At 30.0% G+C, this 20,931-nt stretch overlaps 1 protein-coding gene across 1 annotated transcript; it reads left to right on the forward strand.

Moving 5' to 3' along the window:
• Positions 1-7,829: 7,829 nt before the first annotated feature.
• On the forward strand, positions 7,830-17,071 carry LOC129290463 (transcription factor UNE10). Its single transcript, XM_054927239.1, has 6 exons — positions 7,830-8,119; positions 8,250-8,985; positions 9,792-9,893; positions 9,978-10,043; positions 15,226-15,591; positions 16,719-17,071. The coding sequence occupies exons 1-6, from the start codon at positions 8,016-8,018 to the stop codon at positions 16,800-16,802; spliced, it is 1,458 nt and encodes a 485-aa protein (XP_054783214.1). The 5' UTR covers positions 7,830-8,015; the 3' UTR covers positions 16,803-17,071.
• Positions 17,072-20,931: the final 3,860 nt, after the last annotated feature.

The following is a 20,931-nucleotide window of genomic DNA, read 5'->3' on the forward strand; positions in this document are numbered from 1 at the left end:
AATTTATTTATTTATATTCTTATGTATATATTTTTAATAATTTTTTGAGCATGTATGTACATATATACTTTGTTTTTTAAAAAAAGACTCTTAATCATCATACCTGAAAAGCCTTATTAACTTTTACGATAATACAATTATCCTAAATATCTGTGGAGATTCAAAATACTCACACAATAAAGGATTAAATAATATATATTTTAAATATATTTTAATACATAATTATATAATTTGCATTTTTAAATATAGAAATCTTAATCATTATACCTACGAAGTCTTATTGACTTTCACGGTGAGATGATTATTCTAGAGATCTATAGATATTCAAAAATCTCACATGACCAAAAGATTTAATACATTAATTAAATTAATTAATCTTATTATAAAAAACATTTATAATTTTATTTTTAAAATTTATTTATTTATATATTATATAAGTTAATGACCACGACATTTGTGAGGACTTATTATCCTTCACAATGAGGTGATTAAGCTAAATATCTATTAAGATTTTTTAAATCTCTCAGGATAGCATTCAAATGTTTTAATTGATTATATTTGTGAAATAATAAGAACAAACTCCTTCATTTAACCACACATTTAAAATCTCCGTATGAAAATGATGTCATTTAAAATCAAAATTATCTTCAAGATTTAATCAATTAATATCAAATGGAAAGTAAACACAAAATAATGTATGACTTTGAGAAATAAAGAAATAGAAATTAAATTTAGGTTGATTAATACTCTTTCATGCTAGAAGACAAACTTGAATCTAACTTATCACTTAGTTCAATAAAAAAATTTTTGTTCAAAATATTAGAATCAAAAACATCATGTGAAAGTGTTATAACTAAATCAACCTTATTTGTAAAAGCAAATAAACACATATTAGAACATATTTAAGGTATGCAACATAATTTAGAGAAAGTAAACACAATGATACAAAGCTACTTTCTCTTCAAATATTTTTTTAAATATTCCCAATCCATGCTTAAACTTTCAAAACTTTCAAATTTCCTTATTTCAAATATGAGGAGTTATCATTAAGGTCCCTTTCATGACAGAGATTTACACACATATCTGTTACAAGAATTTAGAACAAGGATGAGATGAAGCAAAAACAAGTATGGCGTACCAGCGTCAGCTCTGGTTTCGTCTCAGTGTCAGCTTTAGTTTCTTCTCCGTGCATGCAAGAATTTACACACTTTCTCTTCTCCTCGGTCTACTACTCTGGTTTTCTCTCTTCTCGTGCTCTCTTTTTATCACTATCCAGCTGCTCTTCCTCAGTCTCTTTCTCTTGTTTTCTTGCTCTTCCTCGTTCATTCTCATCTCCCTTCTTTTCACGTTAGTGCTGTGTTCAGGTGCTGTGTTCGGTCCTCCCCTTCCTCACTCAGTCTCTCCCTCTGTGCTCTATTTCTCATCCCTTTCTCGTCCGTCCTCGGTCTCTCATTCCTCAAGTTTTCCTCCTCTCTTCTCTTCTTCAGTTTTCCTCTCAGCTCTCTCTCCTTCTCGTCTCAGCTTTCTATTTTTCTGCTGTGTTTCTAGTTCGTTTCCCTTCCTCGGTTTTCTCTCCTTCTTCTCAGTTTTCTCATCTGGCCAAAAGTCCCGTGACTCTATTTTTCTTCTCTATTCTTTGTGCTTTTCTTTTCCAGGTTTTTTGTCTAGTTTTTTCTACTTCTTCTTCATGCTCTGTTTTTTTGTTTTCTCATCCCCATGCCCTCTCTCGCGTTTAGTTTTTCTTTCCTCCATCTCCTCCTTACCATTTTCATGCTCTATTTTGAACACTGCCATGCTCTACTTTTTTCTTCATTTTTCTATCTCCTTTCGGTTTCGGTCTCTCCTCCTTTTTCTTGCTAGTTTTTTGTGTCTGTTCTTTTCTCTCGATCCCCCTCTCAGCTCCCCCCTTACTTCAGTTCTTCATCCCTTTTAAAGAAGAAATAGGGAAGCTTCTGTGTGAGGAGAGGGTTTACATGCTTTCTCGCTCTGCTCTGCTATGTGCATACGTCTGAATTTTCTTCTGCATTTTTGCTCTGATCCCTGTCTGCTTTGTCTCGCATGTGTATGTGTTCTCTATGTCTGTGTACTGTGCTTGACTGAATATTTCCCTGCCTCTTAAGCTGTGATTTTTGTCCAGTCTACTTTTTTGCTTGTAATTAATAATTTTGATTAATACATACATACATATATATATATATATATATATATAAAATGAAAATAAGATTTAAGGAGTGAAAAATTAACTCTCAAAAATTGACTCCCAATATTTTGAATGATTGGGATAATTTGGGAGAGATTTATCCTGGTTTGACTCCTATCACTTAAGTCTACGTCCAGTCCTCAAGAACCTCCTGAGATTTCTAACTATATTACCAAGATTAATCTAGGCTCTTAGTTGTCACAATACATAAACAAACTTTTCAATAAATTTAAAACTCTCCCCCTTACAAAGGTAATGATAAATCTCCTTAAGCTCCCCGAACTTAAATTCCTCTATTTTGAAGATGTAAAATAAGGATAAACTAAGTAAGTTTAAGAATGAACTACTGTTGCTTTTAAACTCTCTTTTAGAGTAGGTATATAATCAATAAAGCTCTCTATCAATAAATGATACACGAAAGGTAGGTAAACTTTGATACTCAATAAATACAGAATGTTCTTGTAGTTCTCGTTTTTCCTCTTGCATCAATATTTCATAAATGAGCTTTATTTATAGTTGAGAATCATAAATGATTTGTTAGACTCATAAATTTTTCTGTTGGAGGTTGCTTGTGATATGTTTCCTTCTAGCTTTAAGTTTCCATGGATATTTGAGCTTCTTTGAGGTTCTCTAGCAGACTAGCCAATGGAACAATGCTTCATGGTAGAGACATCCTCTTTTGTATAATAACAGCTAAAAACATTAAATGCTTTTGATACAAGTGGTTGAAGCTTATACATTTTGATATAATAAAAGGAAAGCTCAATGTTCAAAACAAATATTAGCAGCTAGAAGAACTTCAAGAAGATAATTGTGTTTAGATATCATTTGGTAAAGATATAGAGTGAACACAATTGATTATAGATGAAAAGAAGGATTAAAAGATGGGTTCTAGAGCATAAAGATTCAAAGTAGCACCGATGTTACTATGATCTAGCACCGGTGTTACAATCATGAACAAACACATAAAGAAAGTTTTAGCACAGATGTTGACTTTGTAGTACCAATGTAATCCAATACGTAAAAGACAAAGATTCTTGATATTTTTGGAAGAATTAGAATATTTCTAAAAAGATTATTTAGCACCGGTGTTAAAAAATAATACCGAAGTAACATATTAATCAAATCTCTTCGAGAATAGAAGAAAGAACAGTACCAGTGTTAAGATGTTAGCACAGGTGTTACATAAATTTGAGCAAAACTTAGTACAGGTGCTAACCACATAACATAGGTGTTGACATAACTCAACTAAGGATAGAAAAAAATAAGAATGATGTTGAAAATATAGTACCAATGCAAGGAAAAAGGTTTGAATAAGAAAGACTCAATTGCATAAGCTCAAAAGGGTAACGCCGGTGTTAGAATGAGTAGGACCAGTATTATATATACCAAGAATCAATAGAACAGTGAAGATAACAGAGGTAACACTGGTGTTAAGGCATCTAGTACTAGTGTTATCAACACTTAGAAATATTTTTGAACAAGACAACTTCAAGTACAAAGGATTATAGTTAAGTCAAATACTTAACTAACAAGATAACATACCTTTTGTTCGTATAAGCTCTCACTTAGTCAGTTTTAATGTTAAGCCAATTATTTTAATTAAGAAAACTTGAAATGCATGAAATTTCTCTTTATTTTGTGATCATCAAAATCAGGATTCAACAAACTCCACATTCTCTATTTAATCAATCACACAAGTTCACTATCTATTAATACCCAATAGGTTCACTAGATTCCATTAACCCGTATTGACTTTAATAAATCAATAAACCACCATTAATGATCAAAAAATACTCCCAACCACCTTCTAAATGACAATTTTTGCATATTAATGACTCATCCCAACTAACCATATACAAAATCATTAATGTAGGGTTTAAATACTCTAAACTACTCCTATTATATCCATTTTAGTCAATAGGTTTGGACCTATAACTCCTATACACCAAAAATCAATCTCCTAACTCAAAGCCTAACTCAAATCCTCATAAAAAAAAAAGTAGAAGGAAGGAAGGAAGGAAACTTATTACACTTACCTTAGGTGATGGGAAGCCTCTGACTATCCTTAAGGGTCCTAATGTGTGTACCCTAGCAAAGCCAAGTTGTGCTCTTCATTTTCTCCTTTCCTCTTCTATTTTCGCACATAGACACCAACTGATAAAGTCTAATTTTTGGCTATGGGCTATGACGAACACATAATGCACTGTGATATATGGCACAGAGAAGCCCTCCTGATACAACACATTTGTTACCCACTTTTATTTGTCAATTAGGACTCTTTTATTAATGATTTATCACCTTCAAGTGTACACATTATATTAGATTTGAAATTTTGCTTAAGCTTCTAGGTTTAGTGCAATAGGGGCATTTTGATTCAAAAAATGAACTTTTGAGAAAATGTACAAGAAAAATTAAAAAAGTCCATTTTATGTCTAGTTGATAAGTGGTGAAATTATATTTTTAAAATTTATTTTAGTTTGGGGGTAATTAAATAAAAAAGTCAACACTTTCTTAAGCATCTTAGTTTGACCTAGTTTTTGATTTGCCTTTGTGTGAAAATTTTTATATAATTTTGTGTAGCTTGAAACTTAGTTATTTTAATTAATTATCCCTTCTAATCATGAATTTAATTCTAGACATTAATTAGATTGTATTATATTAGATGCTATTTAATTGAATTATGTGATTTATGTAACATAAGTGGCATGTGACTTGTGCATCAATTAAGCAATTGAGGTCAACACTCCTTGAGGTCAATGGCTGATCATTTGCATGTGAATTATGATTATTTTGAGGGACTAATTCAGCTCAAATGATGTAGATGACACATGAAAAATTAGGCATATATTGGAATCATCTACAAACCAATAGGAAGGTACCACCTTGCAAATGTGACAAGGCTCTCATTTTCTTTTTATTTCCTTTAACCATTTTTTAATTGAGTATTCAGCTGATGGAAAACACTTAGGAGTACATCTATTCAGCCCTAATTGAGATCCAACATTCATCTCATTCATCTTCCACATTTTCTCTCTTGTTCATATTGTTCTTCATTTTCTCTCTTTTGTTCTTCATTTTCCAGCACCTTAACCTTCGTTTTTAGCCTCTAAACCTCCACAAAACTCACACCATTCATTTACTCTCTTCATTTTCGTTTCATCCCTTCCTATTTCATAAGGTTCTAAGCTTATTTTCTTCATCTCAAGTTCCATGAATTTCGGTTAACAAGCTTCTAACTTAGGGTTCTTGAAGATGATGAAGATTGGCTAAGTTTCTTTATGGAATCCTAGAGAGATGAAGATGGAGGATGAGTCTTGAGCTTCAAATTGGCAAAGTTCTTTTGTTTCCTATCCTCTTCTCTTTTTACTAGATGGTTAAATTCCTTAATCTAGTGTTTAATCATCTTAGCTTGTCTAGTGTGTAATCATCTTAGCTTGTAAATTCTAATTTAAATTGATGTTGATGTAAAGAGAGAAGATTGTTTCATTTAATTTCTTCTTTGGACAGCCATGACTGAATTTTGCCACTCTTTGTTTGGCACATAATCTTGTGTTTTTAATTAGTGAATTACTTGTGTTAATATTGCATAATCTTATGGTGTTAATGTTTGTATTATTGTGTAGCTTGACTTAATCTTGTGGTTACTCACATTATTGTTTTGACCGTGGCTGTTGAGAGGAGATTTTGAGTGAATCGCTTGGCTAATTTCTTCACCAGTTGGTTAATTGAAATAGGGACTTTAATCTATGACCTAGAAAAGTTAGCTAATTAGGTTAATTGGCTTAGGATAATTTTCTAAAGTCATGGTACCTTTAGTCAAGAGGAAAAGGAAGCTAAACTTAGCCTAATCATGAGAAGATAATAAGTCCAAAATCAACTAATCTTTAGGGTTCCATTATTGTGAAAAGGGAAGTGCATTTCACTCACTTTATTTAGCATTTTAATCATTAGGTAATTACTTTAGATAATTAGGTATAAATTCCTACAACTTTAGGTGATTTATTCTACTAGATAACTTTTAATTAGACTAAGACCATTCCTTAGGAGATGACTTAGGGTTGACCCTATATTATATTAGGGTTATCTTTAGTTTAATTTTGAAGGATAAGCGACTAATTCCTATCACCTCACACAGGTGTATTAGTGCAGATGCACCGCGGCAGCGTAACCACAAGTTGCGACGCGTGGCACAAAATCTTACCCTTCAATTTTTCTTTTGCTTTTCACATCTGGGTGACTCGACTCCACTTTAGACTCGCGTTTAGAATTGAAATCACAACCAAGCATGCTTATTAGACATCTTTGGCCACACACCTCTTCAACTCACTAATTACATTGATTAACTTAATTAATTGTGTTTAGATTTTTCAAATGTTATGCCTATGCTATTAAGTAACGCTTTAACAGGTTACCTCTTGCTTCCGTTTGTTTGATTACTCTAATATGTTGTTTTGAAATCAATTTTTTTTTGGAAATCAATTTTAATTGGGATCTCATTTTAAAAGAGTTTTCAATTAGTTTTTGTTTCTTATAACTATGGTTAAGCTTTTCTTCTACCATGGTAATGTTTAACTTGGGATATTAGCTTTAATTACCATGGTATTGTGGTTTAATTAGCTAGTTATTTGTGTGGTCACTACAATCCATTTGAACCTCCGCATCTACCTTCGACTGATTTGTAGGCTACAACTAGAACAATTTTATATAAACTAATACTAGCTCACCTTTCATAAGAGAACTACTTAGCTAAAGATATTCCATCTCATTTTTGAATTACGAATTCCCCCTATCACACATGTAGTTGGGGTATCATATGCTCCATGCTATACCCATTTGATTACTAATTTTACCCTTCTTTACAATTAATAACTTGAATACATTGTTGCTCAACAATTCAAAATACAACAAATAAGCAGGGGGTAAAAAAATTAGAAAAAAGCATTAATTATTCTAACTTTGCCTTGTATTAAACACTAAAAAAATTTGTGAACTCTATCTTATACTAAAAATTGGAGAAAGTGTGTGCGTGTGTTGATATTAGGAAAAAAATAATTAAAGGATAAGAAAAACATAACTTTGGATCTCTGAACTTTACTATTATTTTGCTATAGGTCCCTATATTTTTTCAGTATTTTAGATCCCTACACTTTCATTTTTTAATGTTCTAAATCCCTAAATGAATAAAGTATAGGAGCTTTGGAGGGACAAATAATAGAGAAGATGATGGATCTTTGATAGAAAAGAGATTTTGATTTTTTTTAAAAAAATTGTTTAAGGAGATATTGCTCACTCTTTAATATATGGTATCTAGTGTTTCTTAAAAAAATAGGGGGAGGGTCCTTGACACAATTTAATGTCACCTCAATATATTAACTTTACCTAATAAATAGGTGGTTATAAGCGCGGACATGATTTATACACCCAATTTCCGAAAGCTATTTTGATGAATTCATTTTCACTTGGCTCATTTAAAGCCACCTGGATGAATGAAAGCACAAAACAACTCTTCATGACTTCTTTCCTTCATGTACTTGCCATCCTGTAATAACAATAATAATAGGAACATTAATAATTGTGGTAATCTCGCTTTCAAACACTTTTTTTATACCCCCGTTTCTCCACTGCACTCCAGTTGCAGTATATTCTTCATCAACTTGTTTTCTAAAAGAAACCAATTATTTCTCAAACCAGTTGAACTCCCTTGTTTGTTCCTTCACGTGGACTAAATTCTCCCATTTTCCTTGCCAAATAAAATCCACATCCCATTTTCCTTTCTCTTGTCTGCTGCAACAGCGAACCTAAACATTCTGAAATGAGTCAGTGTGTTCCTAGCTGGGATTTGGATGAAAATCCCACAGCCCCAAGAGTCCCTCTTCGTAGTTCAAATTCCAATTCCACTGCTCCTGATGTTCCCGTGTACTGTCCATTTTTGTTCATCTTTCTCTGCGTTACCTGAATATATAAATAATATTCGAACGAATCTTTCAAAAATAATATATTGAACCTATTGATGATGGGATTGCCTGGTATTTGATGATGCGTGCAGGTTAGACTACGAAGTTGCGGAGCTGACATGGGAAAATGGACAGCTCTTCATGCACGGTTTCGGTCAGCCAAGAGTACCGGAGAAACCCATCTCCGCCGGCGCCGGCGCCAGGTCAATAGCCCCATCTTCCAAGTACACATGGGACAAGCCACGCGCGAGTGGCACCTTGGAGTCTATAGTAAACCAAGCCACTCGCTTTCCCCACCGGAGCAAATCCGTTTTCGACGTCGGCGCCACCGACGGCGATGACTTAGTGCCGTGGCTTGATAACCAGAGAGCGGCGGCGGCGGCTGCCGTAATGACCACCATCGCTACGGCGGCGGCATCGAACACGGTCACCATGGACGCCATGGTGCCTTGTTCAAATCGCACCGAAGAGAAGCGGACCACACGTGGTGCCACAGTTAGCACGTGCGTGGTGGGCTGTTCTACACGTGTGGGGTCTTGTAGTGAGCCCGCCACGCAAGGGGAAGAGACACTATTGGCGTCGCAACGCTCGAAGGTGGCGCGTGTGCCAGTGGCTCCTGAGTGGAGTAGCAGAGATCCGAGTGCGAGTGGAAGCGCCACGTTTGGAAGAGAAAGCCAGCACGTGACGTTGGACACGTGCGAGAAGGAATTGGAGATGGGTTTCGTTTCCATGTCGATGGGGTCGCCGGAAAACACCAGCTCCGCCAAGCAGTGCACCAAAACCACCAACGCCGACGACCACGATTCTGTTTGTCATAGCGGACCACAGGCAAAATCTCTCTCCCTCTCTCTCTCACATTATTGGTAACTGTTATTGTTGTCAGTTTTAATTAGATTATAAAATTTTAAGAAAACATAATTTTTTATTCTTATAATTAATTTTTTAAGGTTTTATTTTTGTTTTTGTAGTTTTTTTTTGTTAGAATTTTTAATTTTTATAGTTTTAATAAAATTGAATGATGTTTATTATTTAAATCCTTATAGTTTCAGTATTTGTAATATTTATCATAAACCATATAAAGACTGAAAATATTAAAAAATGATGGAAACTAAAACAAAATTGTATAAAGCTACGGAGATCAATAAATGTGCTTTGGTTAAAATTAATTATTAACTGATAAGATCAAACAGTGTCACTTTTGGCGTTATATCTGTATCTAGGCACTACATAAGAAAAGAGATTATATTGGATATATAAAAAAAATTTCAAGGTCAATATTTCTATTTTTGCTCAAAAAAAAAAGGTCAATATTTCTATTATTTTAATGGATGAAGTAAAAATAATTTGTAACTGTTTTTGCTTTTGAAAATTGAAATTCTTTTATTAAAAAAAGTTATTTTATTGATTAAGGTGCACATTTTCTCACGGCGAATAATCAAAATTGTACTTTAGTAATCTTTTAAAAATAAAGTGTGATAAAGTAATCGTTATCCCTCAACACACAGTCACAAACTATATTTGGGAGATAGTCATCCCGTCTCTGACTTCAAGTTCTCTTGCCAGATTATCTGAGTAATTTAATAAGTAATAAATGATTAATTGATAAAAAAATTTTAATATGTTAATTGTCGCAGAAAGAGACAGGCGATGAGGAGGACGAAAAGAAAGGAATAGGAAGAACCTCAGTGTCCACTAAAAGGAGAAGGGCAGCAGCAGTACACAACCAATCTGAAAGGGTGGACCTATCTCACTTTAAGCAATTGAATTTAATATTTTTATGATTATTTATTTAATTAAATAAGTATTTATTTGTTTTTCAGAAAAGGAGAGATAAGATAAACCAGAGGATGAGGACATTGCAAAAGCTGGTCCCAAATTCCAGCAAGGTATATACTCAATACATAGCTGCAATTGTTGGTTTTACTGGTGATAGTGTTGTGATCCGTAGTGTGTCAGCCAGTTATTTTGATTTCTATAATGGTCCCGACTCACAAATTGTCAATAACAAAAATTTATATACTTAGTCTTCTATATTTAAGGTGTTAAAAACATATTAAAAAAAAATATAATTTTAAGTCTCTTCATTTTGTTCATATTTCGTTATTAATCTTTGTATTTTTTTTTGTTTTAAATCCCTATATTTTTATTTTTTGATATGTTAAATTCCTTTAAAATTTCTTCACTTTATTTATGAAGGGACCTAAAATATTAAAAAAAGTGTAAGGACCAATAGTAAAATGTGAGCAAAATGTAGGGATCTAAAATTATGTTTTCCCAAACATATATATGTTTTAAAAATTATTTATTCTATAATACTTTTTTGTTATTAATATTATTAACATTAAAATTCACTTATTTTTATTTGATTGAATAAAAATATATTAAGTATATAAGGTTAAATATATAAATTTTATTCATTTTCAATTAATTAGTTAGGAAAATAGTAGTGAGAATAAATCCCTTGCTTTTTTCGAGAATGATCTGGGCTTTTGAGTCTGGATTGTGAAAATGGTATTTAGGGGTTAAAAGGTAATGAAAAGATAGTTAGATTTTAAAAATTTGTTGAGAGATGAGCTACGTGTACCTTTTCAAATAAATTTATATTTGTTAAGTCAATTTAACAAGTCAATAAAACTTATGTGCCCCTGTAACTTATATTTCTAACGATTTCAACTGATACGTTACAACATAATTTTTAACAAAATTTACTAAAACCTAACAATTATTAAATTCATATTTTATTGGGATGTAAGTTTCATTATCTTTTCTAAATCTGGACTATCCATAATTATTATTAATTACTCTTCATATTTTAAATTTTATTTCAACAAATACAACACGACACATAAAAAAAAAATTCTAGCTTCTATTTTTAAAAAAATAGTTTTAACGTATGAAATTTAAAAATAAAAAAATGATACTTCTTCTGTTTAAAAATATAAGATATTTTTTGAAGGTTTGGATATTTAAAAATATAAGGTATTTTTAATCTTTTGAGGTGTAATCAATGTCTTTTTTTTTTAAAATGCCTCTATTGATAGTAACTTTATATTTATTATAGGATATTTAATAGGAATAAATATAAAAAAAAGTTAGTTTGAAAATAGGTAACTATTTTATTAGGGATAAGATTCAATCAAAAATGCCTTACATTTTTTAACTGAAGGAGTATTTAAACTTTGCAGATTTAACTCATGAATATAAAAAAGAAAAAAATTAAGGAAAAATAGTAATCAAGGATCACTAAAGTAAATTTATATCAATTGTTGTCAAAATTCAAATAAAAAAGTTTGAATAAATTATTGTTAATTTAAAATGAGTTATTATTAAAATATTAATGGATACTTGTTGATAAAAAATTAATCTAAATTAATAAATATTTATTTAAATTTTAATAATAATCGATCAAGACTAATATAAATTTGTTCCAATAGCTTGATTGCTATTTTTTCAAAATTTAAATCTAAACAATCTAGATCTCCTATCAAAGATGATGGACACAAAATATAACAGCGGATTCCTCTTCCTATTCCTGCCCAATTAGATGGAGGATGACTTTAAAATCCCAATTCATTGAATTTATTATAGTTAGTTCTCCGAATTTTTTTAAAAAATTAACTGTAAATATTGATTTAAACATAAATTTAGTTGTTCTAACTATAAATAAAATATTTAAATTTTAAATATAATTCTCAATTTATAGTTGAAATGTTTGTTTACAATTTTTTAGATCAATATTTATAAATTATTTTTAAAAAATTTTGTTGGAAATTAATTATTATAAATTTTTAGTTTTGAGATTTTATTGTTATTCTCTCTGAAATAAATCACCACTTTAAATTTCGTGTTAAAACTACTCTTCTAACAAAACAGTTTCACGCAATTTTATTTTGATTTTTTTTGGGAAAGAATTTCTGAAATATTCATTTTGTTGAATTTGATCCCAAATTTGAGTTCCATTTAAATATCTTTTTTCTCATCTGACCTGAGCCGTCAAAATTGAATGTATGCTAATCATCGTAAGCGACAAAGAATGGATGTCCATCTCATTAGAAAACGTTAGAATGAGCATGTCCAAATTTAGCCTCGCATGAAAAAAGTTATAGCTAATAATCCCTCAGATTAAAAATATATTTTTAATAAAATTTTATCTCTTAATAAAATAATTATTTATTTTTTAATTAATTTTATTTTTTATATTTATCTATATTAAATATTCTATAATAAATATAAAGTCATTATCAATACGGCTACTTAAAAAAAAAAGACAATAATTATACCTTCAAAGATTAAAAATGTCTTATATTTTTAAATATTTAATTTCTCAAAAAATATCTTATATTTTTAGATGGAGTGAGTATATATTTTTAAAATAACTTAATTTTACTGAGTGGATAAAAATATAATTATCCCAACTATTTCATCCCAAGAAGTTACAACCTATATTTCTTGGTTAATTTTACATGAGGCTTTTAAGATTATTAATATTTCTTATCAAATATCTTCCGTGTTCTAACCAAATTAGGGTGCACAAAGTTATTATTCCCTTTTAGGAGGAAGAGAGAGAGAGAAATTTTTTTTTTAATCTATGAGTCATCTTATTAAATTTTCATCTCAAAATTTTTCATTTGACATCCATTAAATGTTGGAAAGAAAAAATATATAATTAATATATATATATATATTTAATATGAGTAAAGTTGAGAAATTATTAAATTTTTTAGATAGAATTAATAAGTTTTGAGGATTTTTTTGGTTTTGATGAAACATACTAAAAGCACCTTATAAATAGAATCAAAGGAGCACGACATAAGAAAATTACAATCCAAGCTTTTAAAGTTAGTATATATATAGGCTTCATTGAGTTACTCTATCTGATCCTATTTATAGAGTAAAGAAAGAAGTTTTTTTATTTTATTTATAAGTCATCTCATTAAATTTTTATTAAAAATCTTCTCATTTACCATTCATTGAATGTTAGAGAGAGACAATATATTATTAAAATATATATGTTTAATAGAGATAAAATTAATAAGTTATTAAATTTTTAGATGGAGTTAATATATTTTGAGATTTTCTTCAATTTCAATAAAATATGTTAAAAGTGATTATGAATAATACCAAAGGAAATATAAAAAATTAATATATAAAAATAATGTATAACATAAAAATGTTGCAATAACCCAAACTTCAAAATTGTAAGAGAAAATAAATGCATGCATGCATGATTCCTATTGCGTCATATATTTTCTGTCATGATGTAATTTTCTCTCATGTATGAAAGCCTTCTTAATTATAACCTGATTTTTCACTATCTTTGATTATAAACTCTGCAAAAGAATGATTCTCGGACTGTTTTCCCCCTTTCTTAATGTATTGTCGTAAAAAAAAGTAGACTTTTCCTTATTAAAGATTCACGCAACTTTTAATAGTCTCTTTAATCATATTTATAAATTATTTTTAATATTTTTATAAGAATTAAGAAAAATTTTAAATTTTATTAATATTATTTAAAAATGTAACAAGTTTTTAATTTTATTACTCCTATTATATATATACTTTAAAAATAAAATATTTTACCATGCATTTAATAATCTCTTCAACATTTAATAGAGGCAAAAAAATAAAGATGAACTCAATAATTGTTAAAATATTTCATAAATAAAATTAAAATAAATATTTATTTTTTACCTTATAAATAGGATTAAATGATTAGATGGTAAGATCATAAACAAATTTTTGTGTAAATAATCAAACTGATTGTCTTAATCATTGCATTAAGCACCTCTAGATATGCATTTTCAAGTAAGATTACTAGACAGAGCTTTGGATTGAGGAGACAGCGGTGGGGTTGGGAAGATGTGGTTCAAAACTTGGCTCCAATCGGATATGGATATGGGAACAATAGGGCAGTGTTTGGCAGCCACACATTTAATGTCCACATAAAGACTCTGTAACACATGGTAACACTTTGACATTGGGTTGTTAGGTGAGGAGACAGCCAACTACTCCCATATAAACCCTTCTAGGGGTAGGCCATTGTGTATTTGATTTGTTGCCTCAGCCTTGTCATTCAATGTTTTGGCTAAAAACCAGAGATGTAATAATAAAGGCAAAACAATAAGTAACCAATAAAAACCCTCCAAATTAAATTTGTGTCTCTCTTAAAAAAACGATTAGTTATTCTTGAGCTATTTTAAAAGTCAATTATTACTCATAGATAAAAGTTTAATTTTGAAAGTCACTAATTATCAATGTCTTATACATATGTACACTCCTTTTTTTTTTTTGTCTCATGTTATATCATTAAATTTTTATTATAAATTTTTTTATCTTTCATTGAATATTGGAGATAAAAAAATATGTTATTAAATTATGTATATTTAATAAGAGCAAAGTTATTTTTTTAAAATTTTTTTGACAGAGTTAATGATGTTCAAGATTTTTCTTGATACTAAAAAAAGTGCTAAAAATAAATTATAAATAAAACCAGAGTAGTATGCCATATACTCCCTCTTTAAAAAAAAATATAGAAGAGTTTTAACTAAGTCACACAGTTTAAAGAAATTAGTTAATCCTAATAATTATATCTGAAATTAAACTGTTTAAACTAAAATGCTCTTGTAATTGATGTTTACTTTTTTTTTTCTCCAACTGACTGATAATCCATTTATGAGAAAGAATTTAAAAAAAAGTAATTAATGTTTCTTGAAATTTGTAGTTTTGCTTATAATAATTAAAAAAATAGGCTCATGAATGATGGGTAATTGTATAAAAGAATAAAGAAATATATGATAGTTTCTCTTATTTTTAAAAATAGAGGGAATAACAATGAAGGAAATTTAAATTTTTAATTTGCAAAGATTCATAACATCTCTTACTTTTTTTTCTTTTGCCCTTTTTCTTTTCATTTCTTTTCTCTTTATATTGAATGTAGAAGGCTTCCATAAATATTAAAAAGGAAAAATATGTACAATTTTGAAATTTCAATATAACATAGCAATTAGCTTAATTGTAATTGTGATTTTGGGCATTTATATTGAAGTAAAAATACATTATGTATTCCAGACAGATAAAGCTTCAATGCTGGATGAGGTGATAGAGTATCTAAAGCAGCTGCAAGCTCAGGTGCATGTGATGAGTAAAATGAATATGTCAGCCATGTTGCTACCAATGGCCATGCAACAACTTCAAATGTCCATGATGCCTCCTATGGGCATGGGCATGGGCTTGAGAATGGGAATGGGTATTGATATGAATAACATCAGTCGTGGAAACAGCTTTGTTGGTATTCCTCCGGTCTTCCATCCTTCGGCTTTCATGCCTTTGGCTTCATGGGATGCCACGTCACTTGGCACTGATCGACTACAAGGAGCTCCGTCAACGACCGTGATGCCTGATCCATTGTCCACTTTTTTAGCAGGGCAAAACCAGGTGATGAATCTTATTTTTATTCATACATTATATTTACTGTTTATAAAATAACAGTACAATTTGTTATAATTATTATATTGGTTAAAATATATTTTTAATCATTTAATTTTATATAATATTTTAATTTTATCCCTTAATTTTATGGAGTATTTTTGTCTTCCTTTAATTCTAACACCATTAGTATTAAATGATTATTTTTTTATCAATCATTATTATTTTAAAATAATTAAATTTAATATGTTAATATTTAAGAATGTTTTATCAATATTTGAAAGTTTAATGTAAAAATTTGTTGAGATAAAATTAACAATATTAGGATTATAAGATAAAAAGATACTTTAAAAATTAAGGGACTAAAATAAAATTTTATATAAAATTAAAAAATTAAATGTATATTTTAAATTTTTTATAGTTTATTTTAAAATAATTCAAGGGGTGAACTTTAATTTCTAGTTCTTATATAGTAGTAAAAAGTTTGATGTATTGTTAACAGGAAGTTGTTAAAATCAGTTAGCCAATCAAATCAAATTAGAAAGTAGCAATATAATTGCATTATGTAGAAATTGATAGATTTGATTGCTTACCTTTTAATGTGTGTCCTGCTATCTTCTACATCACAACCATTCGGTAACGGTTAAAAAGGCCTTCATCACATGGTTTCAAAGAGTAATTGTCCACAGATACATATATCATTGGGAGAATATCAATAAAGAACTTTAAAAAGAATTTAATATCAGACAAGTAATCTAAACTGATCAGATATTTGTTCAAATAGTAACTTCAATTATTAATTTATTAATATTTATTTGTTATAGATTCTTGTTTGATATTCATTCTTTGATATTTTCCCCATCTTAATTGTATTGTATATACTAGTCTCACAAAATTTCATCTTAAATTACTATTACCTTGTGTATACAGGGGGCTGCAGAATATTTACATGCATGGCAAATTAACCTGTATTGTATTTATCGTAGTTAAACTTTTTTCGTTTGTTATGAAGTTATTTTTTCTTAACTATTTTAGCTTTAGTTTTTGTGAGGAGATAAAATATTATTTTATTTGTTTGATGACATTATACATATTGAAGGATATATAATAAATACAAACATTAATAATCCATGCAGCCTATGACCATGGATGCATACAATAGGATGGTTGCCATGTATCAGCAGCTATACCAACCTCCAGGTTCTACTTCCAAGAGCTGACTTAGCTAGCTGCAACGTTTTCTTCTAGCTGTTGTAATCTGCTCTGAAACAGTGAATCTTCTATCATTAACGGAATATATGTGTATTATATTATTATATATCCCATGGTCATGAACGAATATTATTAGTGCTTCATTTGTTGCCGTTTTTTCTTTTTCCTTTTTGGTGGGGATGATGATTTCAGGTTGTTTGACCTTAATCAACAGATCATACTAATTGCAAACAAACTTGTGTATGTATTTTTATATTCATGTGATATATTCGGATCTTGTTCTCGCCTTTCCCACTTGTTGGGCTCTATTTGTTAGTTCTTTTTTCTTTTTATGTTCCTTTTTGTTTAAAATTTACTAATTCTGAATCTGAAGAATTTAGAGTAGAAAAAGAGATTGTGTACCCTATTTTAGCATAAATATTTACTGACTCTTATCCTATTTGTCGAATTTTCACAATTAATCATCTGCTTCCATGTGGTATAATTGAAATCCTGACTGACATATTTCAATTGTTATCGATTAGTAGATGACACCAGAGAGAGGGGAGGGAAAGAGAGAGCGTTTTTAGAAAGGTATTTTGGAGAGGCACTGCTAAAAAATAGTGTATATATAACACTCTTATATAATGATTATTTTAAAAACTGTTGTATAGATGAGGCAGTATTTGACTTAAAAGACTATGTATAGTTTTTGGGTTTATATGACAGTTAATATAAATCACCATTATAAACAATATAGCAGTTACTTTAAATAACCACGCACTGTTTACAGTTCTTTTTTTTTTTTAATATTGATACCCCAGATTATATAGCGGTTATCTGAAATAATCATTATATAGTTCATTTTAAAAAAAAAAATTTAGCTTCCTCTATTTTTAAGAATTGTTACGTTTTGGAACCTTTAAAATTCTCTCTTCCTCCCGTTAAACCTCTCTTATTCACCACAAGGATACTTCCCTTCACCAAGAATCATTGTTTTCAGCTACCCACCACCGTTAACTGTTATAGGTACACCATGGATAATTGTCGTTGTCTCCGGTGTCATCGTTAAGTGTGGGTTTCACATACCATGGGTCGTTGACATCTACTAAGCCCCTCCATTGTTGCTCCTCAAGCTTTCTCTTCTATTTGTTAATTCTTAGGTTGGTAGTTCCCTTCCTCCATTGTTGCAATCTTTTTGTCCTCCAATTTAGTCATTATAAAGCTTGGAAAAAGGATTTTTACACTTGGAAAAATGTTTGTTCATTAGCCAAAGGTTTCAAAGTCGTCCAGATCTAAAGCGTCATACAGATTTGCTTAAAATTTGGCAAATAACTGTAAGTTATTTGATGAAATTTGCATGTCTTTTGATAGAATTAATGCTCTTGTTTTGCTGGATGAGATGTTTCATATACCCAAGTTTAGAAGTGCAACATGTTTTTAGAATTTTGGATGCCTTTAATTTTATTGCTAGAATTTGTTTCTATAGTGAATAATGTAAGGGGCTATTAGACATGCATTTTCATATTATGATTTTTTTTCAAAAAAATCAAATACATAACAGTTATTTGAAAAGAATTATCACATAATTGGAATTATACAATGGTTAGAATTTCTTTCGATATGTATAATGAAGGGGGCTATTAAAAATGAAGCCCCGTGTTTTATTTTTAAAAGTCAAATATATATATATAGTTAAAAATAACCGCTACATAGTTGGAACTATACAACGGTTATTTTAACCCCTTTATAGTTCTAACTATACAATGATTAGTTTTAAATAACCATTAATATACTCACAATACATAATGACTATTTCAAAATAAACACTATATATACTTCTAATATATAACAGTTAAAAATCACCATATATTCTTTTGGAAAAGATACAACGCTAAAATATATAATAGTTAAAAACCATTATATATTGGCAAAAGTAATTGTTATATATACACCCCTTTTTTTTAGTAGCGAAGGAGGCAAAGAATTAATGCTTATTTCTTTTCACATATTTCCTTCTCCCTCTTTCCTGTATTTTGAAGTTCAAAATTTAAAAAGTGAGTATTAAATATAAATTATAATTAATAACATAATTGATTAATTATGCATTCCAAAGCCAAATGCCTAAGGACTCTATCAATGCATGACTCCTTGATCTTTTGGAGCACAGCCTCCACTTCTGAAGAGAGCTCTTGGCTCTAAAGGCATGGGAATGATTATTCCCCCTAGTTGGTAGAATTTCAATTCAAATTAGGGAAATGTCTCTCTAGTATTAAAGGTGAAGATACTGAATCCAAAGACATCTCTAAATCACCTAAAGAACTAGACTACCAAATGCCTATCTTTATCCTTAGTATCACAAAGCTTCACCTAGCATGACTTCGTACCTTAGATCTTAGGCTTGGACTAACTTTTGAAGTATGCCGTTTCACCATCTAACATCCAATTTGAGTGGTTCAAGTGTTCACGTGAAGCTCTTTGAGCCCTCTAACTAATAACACTAGTCTTATACCTAAATAATCATCCATTAAAAAGATGGATACTCAAACTCAAAATGGTCTATTTTCATTTTAAAACACATTCAAAAGTATCCAACTCACACGACTAAATGCCATTAGCTCCGAAATCACTTTGACCAACTCAGATGGACCACACACAATGTAACATTTGCCTCATGTGTTATCCAAAAATTACACAATTCAAATAAATTAAGTGTGGTTAAGGAGTTGATTCTAAAACCAACTTAGGAAACAAATCATTTAAATTACTAAACAAATACATGATCACAAAATAAGTATTGAAAACCTTTAGAAAAAATTTATAGGTTCTACCTATAGTGCATCTAAGCAAACTAGGTGAAAGTAGGGTAAAAAGTTGCTGTCATGACAATTAAATTGCTGTTATGACAACTCTCTCAGGCCAACTTTCGGGAGGTATCGTTTTATCGTCCGACCTTCGATCAAAGTAATTTTATAGCTTACAGTAAATTTTAATGATTACTAGTAGTTCACCAAATTTCAAAAAGATCTAATGGCTAAATTAAAAATTGGATACCTTAGAAGTTTGTTATTTTTTCTATCATGACAGCACAATCGGACCATCTTCTGGAGTGCACCATTTCATCATCTGACCTCCTACTAGAGCGATTCTAGAGTCCACACATCACATTCAAAGAGTAATAAAAGTATACCAAATTTTAAAAAGCTCTAATGGTTAGATCAAAATTCATATGCATCCCAACCTCAGCAATGGTTGCTGTCATGATAGCATCTCCATATCAACTTTCAGAGCATGCCATTTCTCCATTAAATATTCGATCGAGGTGATTCCAAAGCCCACATGAAGATAATAAATATTTTTACTTGTGACCCAAATTTCAAAAAAATTCAATGTTTGGATTGAAATTTAGATATTTAGATGCAAAAGTGTAGCTTTTTGATAAAAACCATTTTCAAAATTATCTAAATCTCATCTTAATGGTCACAAACTTGTGAAAATACTTTGAACACATCAAATAGGACTAGTAGTACCTGATAGAATATTTAAATAATAGAAAAATCTCTTATATCAAAATTTAACCATCCACGTGCCATTTTCTAAAATGGACCTTATGTCTTCAAAATTTATAAATCATACAAGAGTGGCCAAAAATCATTTTAAATACCATATACACATATGAATATACAAGCTAAACATTTTTACTTAGCTCAGAGATCTTCGTGGAGCCCACACACCCACTCTCTCTTTCCAAGGTGTATGTTTCCTCATAGCACACCATTTGCAATACAACAACTTTGTATTTGCTTGTATAATCACATATATATCAAAATAAATATTTTCTTGTAGTGAAAACTTGATCTACCAAATAAATCTATCAAAATCACACATCATAACCAAGTTTTCTAGTTATAAGTCTACAAGTAGACAAAAATTCATATAAAGTCATACAATCTACACATATTCACACATACATATACAATCACATCCTATTGGCATTCTAATCCTAAATACATTACCATAAATTTTCTCAAAAGAAAGGGATTGTAGTTCTTTACAATCCACCAACAACCCTTAGCTCTGCTCTTTTTCTCATCTACCACTGGATCCTTCACCTAGACTTAAAATATTAAAAAGAAATGGGTGAGATAATTGCAGTCT

This window comes from Prosopis cineraria, unplaced genomic scaffold (genome assembly GCF_029017545.1).
Source record: "Prosopis cineraria cultivar Desert tree isolate PC_DT_omini unplaced genomic scaffold, ASM2901754v1 PC13, whole genome shotgun sequence".
Taxonomy (NCBI): Eukaryota; Viridiplantae; Streptophyta; class Magnoliopsida; order Fabales; family Fabaceae; genus Prosopis; species Prosopis cineraria.

What these genes read in the sequence shown, in the direction of transcription:
- LOC129290463 (XM_054927239.1), top strand. Translation starts at nt 8,016, where the DNA reads ATGAGTCAGTGTGTTCCTAGCTGGGATTTGGATGAAAATCCCACAGCC. An exon ending in ACTGCTCCTGATGTTCCCGT is followed by an intron (nt 8,120 to 8,249) that starts GTACTGTCCATT and finishes TGATGCGTGCAG; the next exon opens with GTTAGACTACGAAGTTGCGG. An exon ending in TTTGTCATAGCGGACCACAG is followed by an intron (nt 8,986 to 9,791) that starts GCAAAATCTCTC and finishes TAATTGTCGCAG; the next exon opens with AAAGAGACAGGCGATGAGGA.